The sequence below is a fragment of the Neomonachus schauinslandi genome, chromosome 11, assembly GCF_002201575.2.
Source record: "Neomonachus schauinslandi chromosome 11, ASM220157v2, whole genome shotgun sequence".
NCBI classification, from domain to species: domain Eukaryota; kingdom Metazoa; phylum Chordata; class Mammalia; order Carnivora; family Phocidae; genus Neomonachus; species Neomonachus schauinslandi.
In genome coordinates, this window is record NC_058413.1 from 15,218,212 (window position 1) to 15,231,251 (window position 13,040).

Below are 13,040 nucleotides of genomic sequence, written 5' to 3' on the forward strand. Positions count from 1 at the left end.
GGAAACTCTGCTAAAAGACTCTAAATGCACACTTGACGGTCATTAGGTATGTAAAATGGCAGCCGCAAGGCCAGAAGCTCCCTGAGAGGAATGGTTGCAGTGGTATTTGCGACTTAGCATCCCCATGGACTTCTTGAAAGTACCTACACCAGTTTCTGCTGGTGTTCCTTGGGTATAAACGTTGGAGCTGTTGCCCTGTGGTGTCTTTCCTCTGAGATACATTGTCTTTTGGCTTTTCCTGCCCCAGAGCAAAGTCAGCAGGCCATTATCAGAGTCCCCTCCTGCAGAGTTGTGCAGTGCTGACAACCCAGACTACCACTAATGGAGAGTTAGCTATTTGAAGTTGTGGTTCTGTGTATATGTTACTGGCAGAACTTTAAGACAGGAGACTAAACAGAATGAAAGGACACCCTCAAATTTGATATTGTCAAGGAAGAATTTTTCCTCTTTTGTAGGAAACAGAATTGGCTATCCATTAGCATAACAGCTTGCAGAGTTCTTTTAAGAGTACATTTTCAGTTCCCTTCTACAGAGTTGTGACTATTTTGTTTTCCTTTCTTCCCCCCTTTTTGTAGGTTGTTGGAAAGGACACCAATGTCATGTTGGTGGCTTTGGCAGCAAAATGTCTTACTGGCCTGGCTGTTGGGCTAAGGAAGAAATTTGGACAATATGCAGGACATGTGAGTAACACTCCTTTTTAGATACAAATCAACAACGTTAACACGAGTGGCAGACTTGCTTGCTTTATAATATTGAGCATAACCCCTCACAACATTTCAGTAAAGATGTTGGTTATAACTAAATTCATTAGCTTTATATAGAAAATAGGGTACATGGCCTAAATACTTAGTTGAGTTGATTTGCTTATTACTTACTTACTAATATTTTGCTTTGTTCTTGTAAGATTATATGCAGTATAACAGGATGAAATGAAACTTGTGATAACCACTCGAGAGAGTGGTTATGAAAGTAGGAAAGGCAGTATAAGACCAGAAGTGAGATGAATATGTAAAACGTATTTTTAGTGTTTTCTTTCTTTCTTTTTTTTTTTTTTTTTTTTAGATTTTATTTATTTGACAGAGAGAGACACAGCGAGAGAGGGAACACAAGTAGGGGGAGTGGGAGAGGGAGAAGCAGGCTTCCCGCCGAGCAGGGAGCCAGATGCGGGGCTCGATCCCAGGACCCTGGGATCATGACCTGAGCCGAAGGTAGACGCTTAACGACTGAGCCACCCAGGCGCCCCTTTAGTGTTTTCCTATTCAAAATATAATTAATTTACTTATATACTTGAAACGTTTTATATAGATTAGCCTCTTGGTGTATCCGTTTAATTTATTCTAAGAAATGTGACTGGAGGGCGCCTGGGTGGCTCAGTTGGTTAAGCGACTGCCTTCGGCTCAGGTCATGATCCTGGAGTCCCAGGATCGAGTCCCTCATCGGGCTCCCTGCTCAGCAGGGAGTCTGCTTCTCCCTCTGACCCTCCTCCCTCTCATGCTCTCTGTCTCTCATTCTCTCTCTCTCAAATAAATAAATAAAATCTTAAAAAAAAAAAAAAAGAAATGTGACTGGAGCACTCAAGTTTGGTAACAGTTTTAATAAATTGAGTTGTTTTCTTTAACTGTGGCATTTGTCAATTGGCCTCGGAATCTGGTCTGAATTACTTAGAATGGCGCAGCATCCTGGAAATTGACCATACTAAACTTTAGAGTTGAACTTGCTAGCCACTTGATCATTTGATTACCTAGAATGACTTTAGAAGCTAGTTTGTAGTCATGTGTCAGTTTTATGTTGTGAAGTTAATGTCTAAGCTCAGTTACGGTATTTGGAGCTTGCTTACTCATAGTATTAAAAATAATTTCAGAGAACTTAATTGAAAAAAAATACGCTACCAAATAAAAATAAGTCATGACTAACTTGTTACCAGCGAAATAAAAATATGGGTCCATAAAACTCTTAGACATGTAAATTATGAATTGGATAAAACTATAAACAATATTTTACAGCGATAATATTTATTATGCAATACTTGTATGTATATATGCAATCAGTGTGTTAATTAGCTTTTGGTCAGTTTTCTGTTACTTATTAGCATACTTTTTTAAAAAAAGAATATACTTTTGTCTTAATAACTTTTAACCTAGAAAACAATTTTTAAGGTACATTTTAATTTACTAAATCCTAGTCAGATGATTACCTGGCCCAGTTCGAGTTCTGATTCTGGCTTTGTGACATTTTGTTATGCAGCTTAAAGTTAAAAGCTTATAGTTTGGAGTATCACCCCACCCCCCTTAAAACTATCATGTACAGTATTTGATGTCAAGCATGTTAATGGTTCAGGTTTATTTTCTTTAGCTATTTATAAGCTATCTTTTTCATAAAATACATAGAAAAGTGAACTTTAGCTTTATAGCCATTAAAACATCTTGATTTTCAAGTTTATAACTAACTCCTAGTATTAAAAAGTCTTTTATATTTCTCCACGGAAACTATATTCCTTCTGGTCTCTATCACTTCTGTGAAATCTTAAAAAAAGTTTTTTGGATGCCTTTGAGCTTTGCTGTATCTTTTGGACATTAAAAGACAACTTTAATTTGCCTGCTAGCACAGTGCCTGGCACTCAATAGGTAAATTAAGTATTCAATAAATGTTTTATGAATTACAGATGGTTTATAAGATAAAAATTATAAAATTCCAACTTTATTGATCTAAACTTAGTACTTGAATAAGAGGATATCCTTCTGATCAAAATTGCTATGATTTTTAGTACTATTTCTTTTTCTTAGTGTAATAAAGGGGTGGGAGACATCCCAGTCTGGTGAAATATATCAGAATCTTAGGTGGAAAGGAAAATTATATGTTATACCTGTTCCCCTATCCTAAATCCACCTAGTTGAGAATCTTTTTGTCTAATAAGAGATGTTACTGATAGAAATGGTTATATGGTTGCATTAAGATGTAGATGCAGAAAAAGGGTTGAGAAGCACTGGTACCAAGGTGCAGAATGGGAACCCTTCATTGTTCTGGCATAAGATCCTTGTGCCCTTCAAGAAAGGAAATGACTTTTTATCCAACTTAGATGTTCACTTTGTTTCTGTAGCACCAAACATTGTTTAAGAACGGCTTTATTGAGATATAACTTACATGTAAACTATAAGATTCACCTTCTTAAAATGTATAATTAAGTGGTTTTAATATATTCACACGGTTGTGGAACTATCATGACCATCTAATTCCAGAACATTTTCATCACCCCCCAGAAAATCCCCCTACCCATTAGCAACCACTCCCTGCTGGCAGCCACTAATCTACTTCTGTCTGTGTGGATTTGACATTTCGTGGAATCATTTAAATGGATCCTATATTATGTGGCCCTTTATGGACTGGCTTTTTTGATTTGGCATATTTTCAAGGTTCATTCGTGTGGCATGTCAGGACCTCGTTCATTTTTGTTGCCAGCAAACAAAAAGCTCTTCGCTTTTACAGGTTGTGCCAACCATTTTGGAAAAATTCAAAGAGAAGAAGCCTCAAGTGGTACAAGCCCTGCAGGAGGCAATTGATGCAATCTTCCTCACTGTAAGTGGACAACATGAGTTTGCATTTGTGTCTACAGTAAATTTTGTCAGTGTAATATTTTGATTATTCTTACAGTTGAGAAAAGCTCACTGACCATGTTTTCTTTTCTAAAGACCACACTACAAAACATCAGTGAGGATGTATTAGCAGTCATGGATAATAAAAATCCAACCATCAAGCAGCAGACATCTCTTTTCATTGCAAGAAGCTTCCGCCACTGCACTGCTTCTACCCTGCCAAAGAGCTTGCTAAAGCCCTTTTGTGCTGCGCTACTTAAGGTATAGACTTCTCTTTGGAATTGGGGGAACTTTTTATACTTAGGGAAGATTTTTTTTTCCCCCATATTAATTATGAACTGTGACTACTTGACTTTCAGATTTCAGTAGATTATGGTCTTTTGAGGAGCAGACCCTCTGTAGCCGTGGAAACTGAATCCACATTCTTGTACTCTGTGCTCCTATTGTCAAAGAAAAGTACAAGTTAGCTTTATGATTCCACTAACTGCTAAACATTTTGTTTCTTATTTGGCCCATATACTGGTGTTCTCTTGGATCTGGCCAAGCACACAGGCATACAGTTTGGAGTCTTTGAAGATCATTTGCATATGAGGCATTTTAAATAGAGGGTAGGAGGAAAAGGAAGCACTTATTTGCTGAATGGATCACCAGAGGTTTCCTTACCCAAAAACAATACGTGAAAGAGTAACTGTTAGTTGGCAAAAGGAAAGCTACACTTAGCTTCAGCAAACTGTAAAAAGCAAGTTTTTTATCCAATAATCACCAGTCTGAATTAAAATAAGTAATACCTAAAATATCTTGTATTAAGATCATTTTGCTTCTTCTGGACCACAGCATATCAATGATTCTGCTCCTGAAGTCAGAGATGCTGCATTTGAAGCATTGGGTACTGCTTTGAAAGTGGTGGGTGAGAAAGCAGTAAATCCATTCTTAGCTGATGTGGACAAACTCAAGCTTGATAAGGTAGGTTAGTGATAGATTATAATGAAATTGGACAACAGTCCTCTCTCTGTATATTACGATTTTGTTTCCATTTTGTCTGTTTCATGAAGACAAAAATGCTGATCAGCTTGTGAAAGTTATTTCATTTGCCACTGGTAGTTCAGGCGTGGAGTGTGAAAACATAGCTTCTGAGGATTTAAATTTCATTTGAAGCTACAGTGGTGATATGAGTAGAAATAGCTTTCAAATTATTAAAAATAAATAAATAAAGCTGAGTGATCAGTCTATAGAGGAGGTAAAAAGAATGTTTTAAGATAAATTTGTTTCTAATATCTGGAAAATTACCTTTCTAAATATGAATGTTTTCTATCAAAAATGTGGTTGTATGTTTATTATAATTTTAATTTGTGTAGAAATAAAATATAAGAAAGTGGATAATTTATTTTCGCTGAAAAGGAAACTGAATTCTCGTATATTTGTTTAGGTGACTTATTAAGTACTAATGTAGTGATTGTATTTCAGAGCTGGGCTTAATTGATGTTCATCTCAATTTCATTCTCTAGATCAAAGAATGTTCAGAAAAAGTAGAGCTGGTACATGGTAAGAAAGCTGGACTAGCCACTGATAAGAAGGAATCCAAGCCTGTTCCTGGAAGGACTGCCACTTCAGGGGCTGCAGGAGATAAGGACACAAAGGACATTTCAGCACCCAAACCAGGACCCTTAAAAAAAGCACCTGCTACTAAGGTTAATAGATGAGTTGGAAAATATGGTTTAAAAGTTAGAATTTAGTAAGGCAGGATCTGAATCTCAGGTTCGTGGTTGTCCTTCCAATATGATTTCATTTGAGAAATGAACTCATTACCACATTGAAAATATAGCAGAACATCCATCAACAAAGAGTATTCCAATAATACATTTGGTTAAGTAAACTTTAATAGAGCTAAAAATGGTAATGAATGTACAGGAGCACATTTTGAGGGATCTTAAAGTATCATTAAGTAAAAAATGTGGCAGGGCACTTAACAATAATACCACCTTGGTCATTTTGCTGATAATGCTGCTAAATCACGTCACCAAGTCTACTTACCAGGCAAGGTCTTATACCTTTGTACAAGTGTAGAAGAGGAAAATGCCTAAAGGTGATTATGGCATTCTTTTAGAGAACACTTATCCTGTGGACTCTCTGAAGCATGAAGTTATCTACTGTAGATGCAGAAAGTTTATTCCTTTCCCCATCCTGAACCCCAGTATGAAGTTAGGGGAGAGAACTGGTATTTAATAAAGCATCACTTTGGGAAGTGTTTTACCTAAATAATCTCATTTAATCATCAAACAACTCTTGAAATAAGTGTTTTGTGATTCCCATTTTTCCAGAAAGGGAAAGTGAGGCTCAGCAAATTTAAATATTCTGCACTTGCTCTTACAACTCACTCTGGTATTTTTATTGTTCACTGGTTTGTTTACTCTGTCACCACACACCATATCATAAACTTTAAAGGATAAAGATCTTGTCACTGCTCAGTCCCGTATGCACAGACAAGATTCTGGCAGACAGCAGGAACTGGGCACACATTTGGCGAATGGCTAGCTTTGCAGAACTGGGATTTGGACCCAGGTGTCTCGAACTATAGTCTGTGTACTTTCATATTCATATTATGCCATTTCTTCAGCATTCTCACGCGGGGTTGGCAGCCGTTCCCTTCTGTCTCACCAGCTGTTGCCTGTCTGGACAGTGACCTGGGCACAGTACCTTAAGGCCTTTTCTTATCTTGCTGAACCCTGCCATGCTGGACAGCTCTCTCTTAAAAAGAATCCTTTTTTTTTTTTTTTTTTTTAAAGATTTTATTTATTTGTTTGACAGAGACACAGCGAGAGAGAGAACACAAGCAGGGGGAGTGGGAGAGGGAGAAGCAGGCTTCCCGCTGAGCAGGGAGCCCGATGCGGGGCTCGATCCCAGGACCCTGGGATCATGACCTGAGCCGAAGGCAGACGCTTAACGACTGAGCCACCCAGGCGCCCCTCTTAGAAAGAATCCTTAAAAAAAAAAAAAAAAAAAAGTGGGGGAGCAACCTGCTTCATTCTTCTTTTGAAAAGACTTACTATCAATATGCCCTGTTAAGCCAATAAACATACATGTCTGTTAAAAAAAAAAGAAAAGTAGGAGATTTGTTAATTGAAGTACCTCTCTATACAGAGAGTGCTATTTATTACAGGAAAGGATCCAGAAGAGGTGTTCTGGTTAATCAAAGAGTATAGAATCTTCTATTTTTAGGGCCAGAAAACAATGAAATCTCTATCAGGTTGTTATTACAAACCACCAAAATCATACTGCTGATATGAACTGGCAAGTATTGGAGGTTTTCATTTGATTAAAACACCAGCATTTTCGTTTTGGCTAACTACACCTTAAATGCTTAGATTATGTTCACGATAACATTGGTTTCAGAGGAGGTCTGTATGATGAAGAGTAATTTGGCCCTCTGTCATTATATCTTTTCTTTTTAGGTTTGGGGCATAGTTTAACAAATGTCCAAAATAGATAGGAGGAATGATGTGAATAGTGATGTGTGTTACCGCATTAACGTTACTGCCATTGGCTGTGTGCCTTGGGATAAACTGATTTTCTTGTGACCTTTCAAAACTGGAGTGAAATACATTTAAATCAAGATATTTAAATAGAGTCTTAGCAGATAGAAGCCAGTGGGTATAATAAAAAGTATGACCAACTAAAGTTTATTCCAGGATTGCAAGGATGGTTCAATATTAATATTTGAAAACTTAACTAAATTTAGAGATGAAAAGAAATCTAATTTCAGACACTGAAAGGGAATATAATAGATTTCAGCATACCTTCATGATAAAAATTCTTAACCACATAGAAATGGATGGATACTTTGACATGACTAAATATATAGAGATAGATTTATAGACAGCAGTAGACCTGACAAACCACAAGTCAGCATCATGCTTCATAGTGATGAAATACTAGGAGGACTCCTATTAAAGTGAGGAGTAAAACAAAAAATGCCTGCCAGTACCATTATCGTTTAATAACGTTCTACAATTAGAAAAAAGAATAAAGTAAAACCTGTGTTAATACGAGGAAGGATAAGGCAGAGGTACCACTTTTGTAGATCATATGGTGATATACTTGGAAAATAAAAGTAGGCCAGCTAAAGGACTTTTCAACAATAAAAAGATTCTTTTCTGCGGCCATCTTCAACATAGCTAGACTACTTGCTGCCATTGCCATAACAACCGCTCTATTCCTTCAAAATTAAGTGGTTCTACATTGAATTAATAATATATTTTCTTATTATTGGGGTGTCTTGTAGTGAAGTATTGGGTAGCTGCTAGAAGTTAGAAATTGTCCCTAACTAGTGTAGGAAGGATTTAGAGGTATTTAAAGGCATCAAATGTTAATTCTCAAATTAATCTGTAAATGTAATATAATTACAGTCCATTTTCATTTCATTTATCTCTTTAGCTCATTCTGAATTAAAGGTTCTTAATAATGGGGTCTGCAGATTTCCCCATGAATGGTCTTCAGGAGGTCTGTCTGCCCTTGAAAGTGCTAAGTTCTGTGGGTACCAAAAATACCCTGTATTTGGTTGGTTGTGTGGTCTCTCATTTTTAATCAAATTTTCAGGGAGTCTCTGGCCCAAAAAAGTTGAAAAACCACTGTTTTGTAAATTCTAAGTGGTTTAGTTTGTTTGTTTGTTTTAATTGCTTTTAGGCTGGTGGGCCACCTAAGAAGGGGAAACCAGCTGCACCAGGAGGTGCAGGGAGCACTGGAACCAAGAACAGGAAAGGATTGGAGACCAAAGAAATAGTGGAGCCTGAGCTCTCGGTCAGTATTCTGCAAGGTGCCTCAAACTCATAAAAGCATGGAAGGTCAATTCCTGGAACATTTGAGTTCTTTGTTTGCTGAGTTCTACAACATATAGTTAATTGATATTTTTTTAGCTTATTGGAACTGTGCCTTGGATGAACTTCCCCATTATAGTAGTAGAATAGAAGCCTCAGATACTATAGCATACCTGTGGAGTGTTCATGTAGTTTGGCCTGAGGTATTTTTACATTCTTGTCATCTCTTTCCTTAAGCAATTCTTTTTTTATTTTTTTAAGATTGATTGATTGATTGATTGATTGATTGATTAGAAAGAGAGAGCGCGAGAGTGAGCATGTTACCGGGAGTGGGGGGAGGGGCAGAGGGAGAGAGACTCTGTGCTGAGTGTGAGCCCGACACAAGACTCAGTCTCCTGACCCTGAGATTCATCAGCCTGAGCTGATGAAACTAAGAGTTGGACACTTTAACTGACTGCGCTACCCAGGCGCTCCCCCTTAAGCAGTTCTTAATTTTAATGTTTTTGTATCTTACAGATAGAAGTATGTGAAGAAAAAGCTTCAGCTGTCCTTCCTGCTACCTGTATACAGCTGCTAGACAGCAGTAACTGGAAGGAAAGGCTGGCCTGTATGGAAGAGTTCCAAAAGGTAGATGCATGGGGATGAGTTGAATGTGAAAGAACATTACTCATATAGAAGTGATGAAATTGACAAAGTGCTTGTCCTACCTGCGGTGTCTTATATCCAATAAACACGTTTCAGGGTGTTAACTAAAGCTGAGTGGGGGGGTTTTTGGTTTTTTAGCTCTGTAGTGTTTATCTTTCAATATCTGCTTTCTATGGTTTCTGAAACCTCGTAACTTAATATTTAAGTAAGTTTATTCTGAATTACAAGATTTAGATGAACTTTAATATCACAGTATTTGTTCATTAAACTTACTAGGCAAACAGATCACTCCACTTAAACTGCCCCTCATCCGTTTCTGTTTCCCTCTTTGTTGTCATGATTCTTAGAAGAACAGACATTATTACTTGGTATGAGAAGCTCCTTTCAGAAGTCTGTGTTGGAAAGGAGCATGGTAGTTCCTTTTTACCTTTACTCTGATTCTAATAAGGAGGGTGTGTAGAAACCACAAGAGCACTGAGACTTGAGGCAGGAGACCTGGCTTTCAGTTCTGCATGTGCCATGCATCAGGTTTAGACCCTAGTTTGTTTATCTTTGAAATTTAATACTTAACCACTTCTAACCTATCCTCCTTTGGTATATGTTTTTAGGAAAATCAGGTAACTCAAAATATGTATAAGCAGTTTCTGCCACACACTAGGCAAATGAAAACTGTTACGGTTACATTCCGTGGACCAAATTCTTTGTGAAATTCTGAAATGTGGGGTGGGTGGGTGGGAGAGTTTCAGTGGTATTAATATAAAACAACTATACATCAAATATCCAACTTAAGAAACAGCTATCTAAGCTCCCTCTATAACCTTCTTTGTATCCATTCCTCTCTTTCAAGTCACCTGCTTGGCTTTTTTATGTACCCTTTCCCTGGCTAATCATTAACCCCTTAACTCTCAGTCTGTTGTTTTACTTTAAGGCTGTTGAACTAATGGATCGAACTGAAATGCCATGCCAGGCATTAGTAAGGATGCTGGCCAAGAAACCTGGATGGAAAGAAACCAATTTTCAGGTAATTTTTAATTGGGGATTTTACTATCTTTCATTGAAATAATTTCCATCATATCATCCTGTAGAGTGAAAGAGGTATAGTATTTGGTAATGACTTTTAGCCTTTTTTTAAAACGCTTAACCAGTGTGTCTTCTAACTTTAAATGTAAACAATGGAGTGTGTGCATTTTTATTAAACACATAACTCTATCTTTGTGTAATTAGGAGTTTATATATATGGAAATATTATCTCTATATTGTTTGTGTAATTCACATATATGCATTTTTCTCCTCGTAAGTTAGGCCTAGAAGCCCCCTAATCTTCACATATGCAAGAGGGGGATAGACAGGGAGACAAGTTTCTTATTTGTCTGGATAAAAGATAGATGATCTTTAAATTGCCAATGAAAAATCACCACATAGTTTAATATATTAACTGATCCTAGAGATGAAATTTAACAGTGCTGTTATTAGTCTAAAAAGTAGGTGTAAAGGGAGATACAAGAATGATACAGAAAGGAAAAGGAGAAAAGTTGCCTTCTCCTCTAGATATTCATAGACCTTGTGGAAACAAAAGTTTGAAATATGTCAGGTTTATTTTTGGCATCCTGCTACTCTCTTTTGCTTCTCTTCTGCCACCTCTTGTTCTCTCTTTAGGATCCGTGGCTTCCTCGCACACTGTGTTCCCTTAGCACTGTTCCAGCACCTCAGCCATACCATCCAGCTCTACAAAGCCTTCCTCTGCCAAGAGGTTCTTGCGCTGCCCTCCTCCCCTACACGCCACTTTCAAAACCCCTCTTTGTGCAGTTTCTTAGGTGAAAAAGCATACCTGATTTGAGCTGATACCCTCCTATGTGTTAGATCCATAACAAAGGATAATTTTATATATGTATTTTTCTTTATAACAACTTAATTGAGAGTATAAAACTCACCATTTTGAAGTGTACAATGCAGCAGTTCTTAGTGTATTCACAGAGTTCTGCAACTCCTACCACTCTAATTTTAGAATATTATCGTCACTCCAGAAGGAAGCCCCATACCCGTAAATAGTCACTCTCTTTCTCCCCAGATTTCTCCCCCTACCCCCCGGTCCCTGGGCAACTGTTACTCTACTTGCTGTCTCTATGGATTACTTCTCCTGGACATTTCATATAATGAAGTGTCTTTTACCTAGAATAATATTTTCACTGTTCACCTATATGGTAGCATGTATTTTTATCGCTAAGTAATATTCCATTGTATGGATATAGAACATTTTATTTACCCATTTATAGGTTGAAGAGAATTGGTGTTCTTTCCACTTCGTGGCTATCTCTGTGAACATTCATGTACAAGTTTTTGTGTGAGCACATTTTTTTCTTTAAAGATTGATTTATTTACTTAGGGGGAGAGCATGTGCGAGTGGGGGCAGGGGGAGAGGGAGAGAGAGAATCCCAAGCAGACATCCGACTGAGCATGGAGCCCAACACAGGGCTCTAGCTCAAGACCCTGAGATCATTACCTGAGCAGAAATTAAGAATGGGATGCTCAACTGGCTGAGCCAACCAGGTATCCCTGTGTGAGCACATTTTTAATTTTCTTGGATATATACCTAGAAGGAAATTTGCTGGGTCATATGGTAACTATGTTTAACTTTTTGAAGAACTGCCAAACTGTTTCCCAGTGTGGCTTCACCATTTTATATTCGTACCAGTAGTACAAGAGAATTCTAATTTCTGTACATCCTCACCAACTCCTGTCATTTAAATATTCAAATAGGACAGAGAGAAATATTGAAGGGCAAAGGGGTCCCAAGAGCCATACATCTGTCGCCATCACATTAACATCTTTAAATTGTTTTCACATCTTCTTCATTCTTCCACTTAAAAATCTACAAGTTCTTTAAATCCCTCAAGTTCTGTTGTATGTATGTCCATGAGGGTTATAGTTTTTTGTGGGCAACACTCATGGGAACTCCGAGTGATGCAGTTAGTTTGGTCATTTATTATGTATTTCAGGTTGTGTATTCAGTACTATATGATAACAAGGATAAAAATTATTTTGCTTCTTTGTTTAAAATTGTCATTTTTAAGGGCATCTGGCTAGCTCAGTCGGTAGAGCATGAGGCTCTTGATCTTGGGGCGGTGAGTTTGAGCCCCATGTTGGATGTAGAGATTACTTAAGAAGTAAATGAATGAATGAATGAATGAATAAAATTGTCATTTTTAGGGGTGCCTGGGTGGCTCAGTTGGTTAAGCGGCTGCCTTCGGCTCAGGTCATGATCCCAGGGTCCTGGGATCGAGCCCCATGTTGGGCTCCCTGCGCAGCGGGGAGCCTGCCTCTCCCTCTCCCTCTACCTGCCACTCTGCCTACTTGTGCTCTCTATCTCTCTGTCAAATAAATAAAATCTTTAATAAATAAATAAAATAGTCATTTTTTTAGTTTGGTCATGTTCTCAGTTGTCCCTGTGTTACATCTTTACTATAAAAATAAGTAAATTAAGGGGCGCCTGGGTGGCTCAGTTGGTTAAGCGACTGCCTTCGGCTCAGGTCATGATCCTGGAGTCCCGGGATTGAGTCCCGCATCGGGCTCCCTGCTCAGCGGGGGGTCTGCTTCTCCCTCTGACTCTCTTCCCTCTCGTGCTCTCTGTCTCATTCTCTCTCTCAAATAAATAAATAAAATCTTTAAAAAAAAAAAAGTAAATTAATGTTTTTGGCTTACTCATAACTTTATGATACTTATCCTTGTTCAGGTGATGCAGATGAAGCTTCACATAGTTGCTTTGATTGCCCAGAAGGGGAATTTTTCCAAAACTTCAGCTCAGATTGTCTTGGATGGCCTTGTGGACAAGATTGGAGATGTGAAATGTGGGAACAATGCAAAAGAAGCTATGACAGCAATAGCCGAAGCTTGCATGTTGCCGTGGACAGCTGAACAGGTTAGTGATAGAGCTCTCTCTGCCCAACTTTTCCCAGCTTTTCCCAAATTTTAATTTAAGGTTACTAATTAAACTGTA

At 37.9% G+C, this 13,040-nt stretch overlaps 1 protein-coding gene across 1 annotated transcript in view; it reads left to right on the forward strand.

The window, feature by feature from the left end:
* The window catches only part of CKAP5 (cytoskeleton associated protein 5), a 100,759-nt gene that overhangs the window by 47,043 nt on the left and 40,676 nt on the right, over positions 1-13,040 (forward strand). Inside the window, 9 exon segments of the mRNA XM_021685418.1 lie at positions 576-680; positions 3,484-3,573; positions 3,687-3,851; positions 4,425-4,553; positions 5,096-5,278; positions 8,271-8,384; positions 8,918-9,028; positions 9,975-10,067; positions 12,777-12,962. Coding sequence (XP_021541093.1) covers positions 576-680; positions 3,484-3,573; positions 3,687-3,851; positions 4,425-4,553; positions 5,096-5,278; positions 8,271-8,384; positions 8,918-9,028; positions 9,975-10,067; positions 12,777-12,962 — 1,176 coding nt within the window.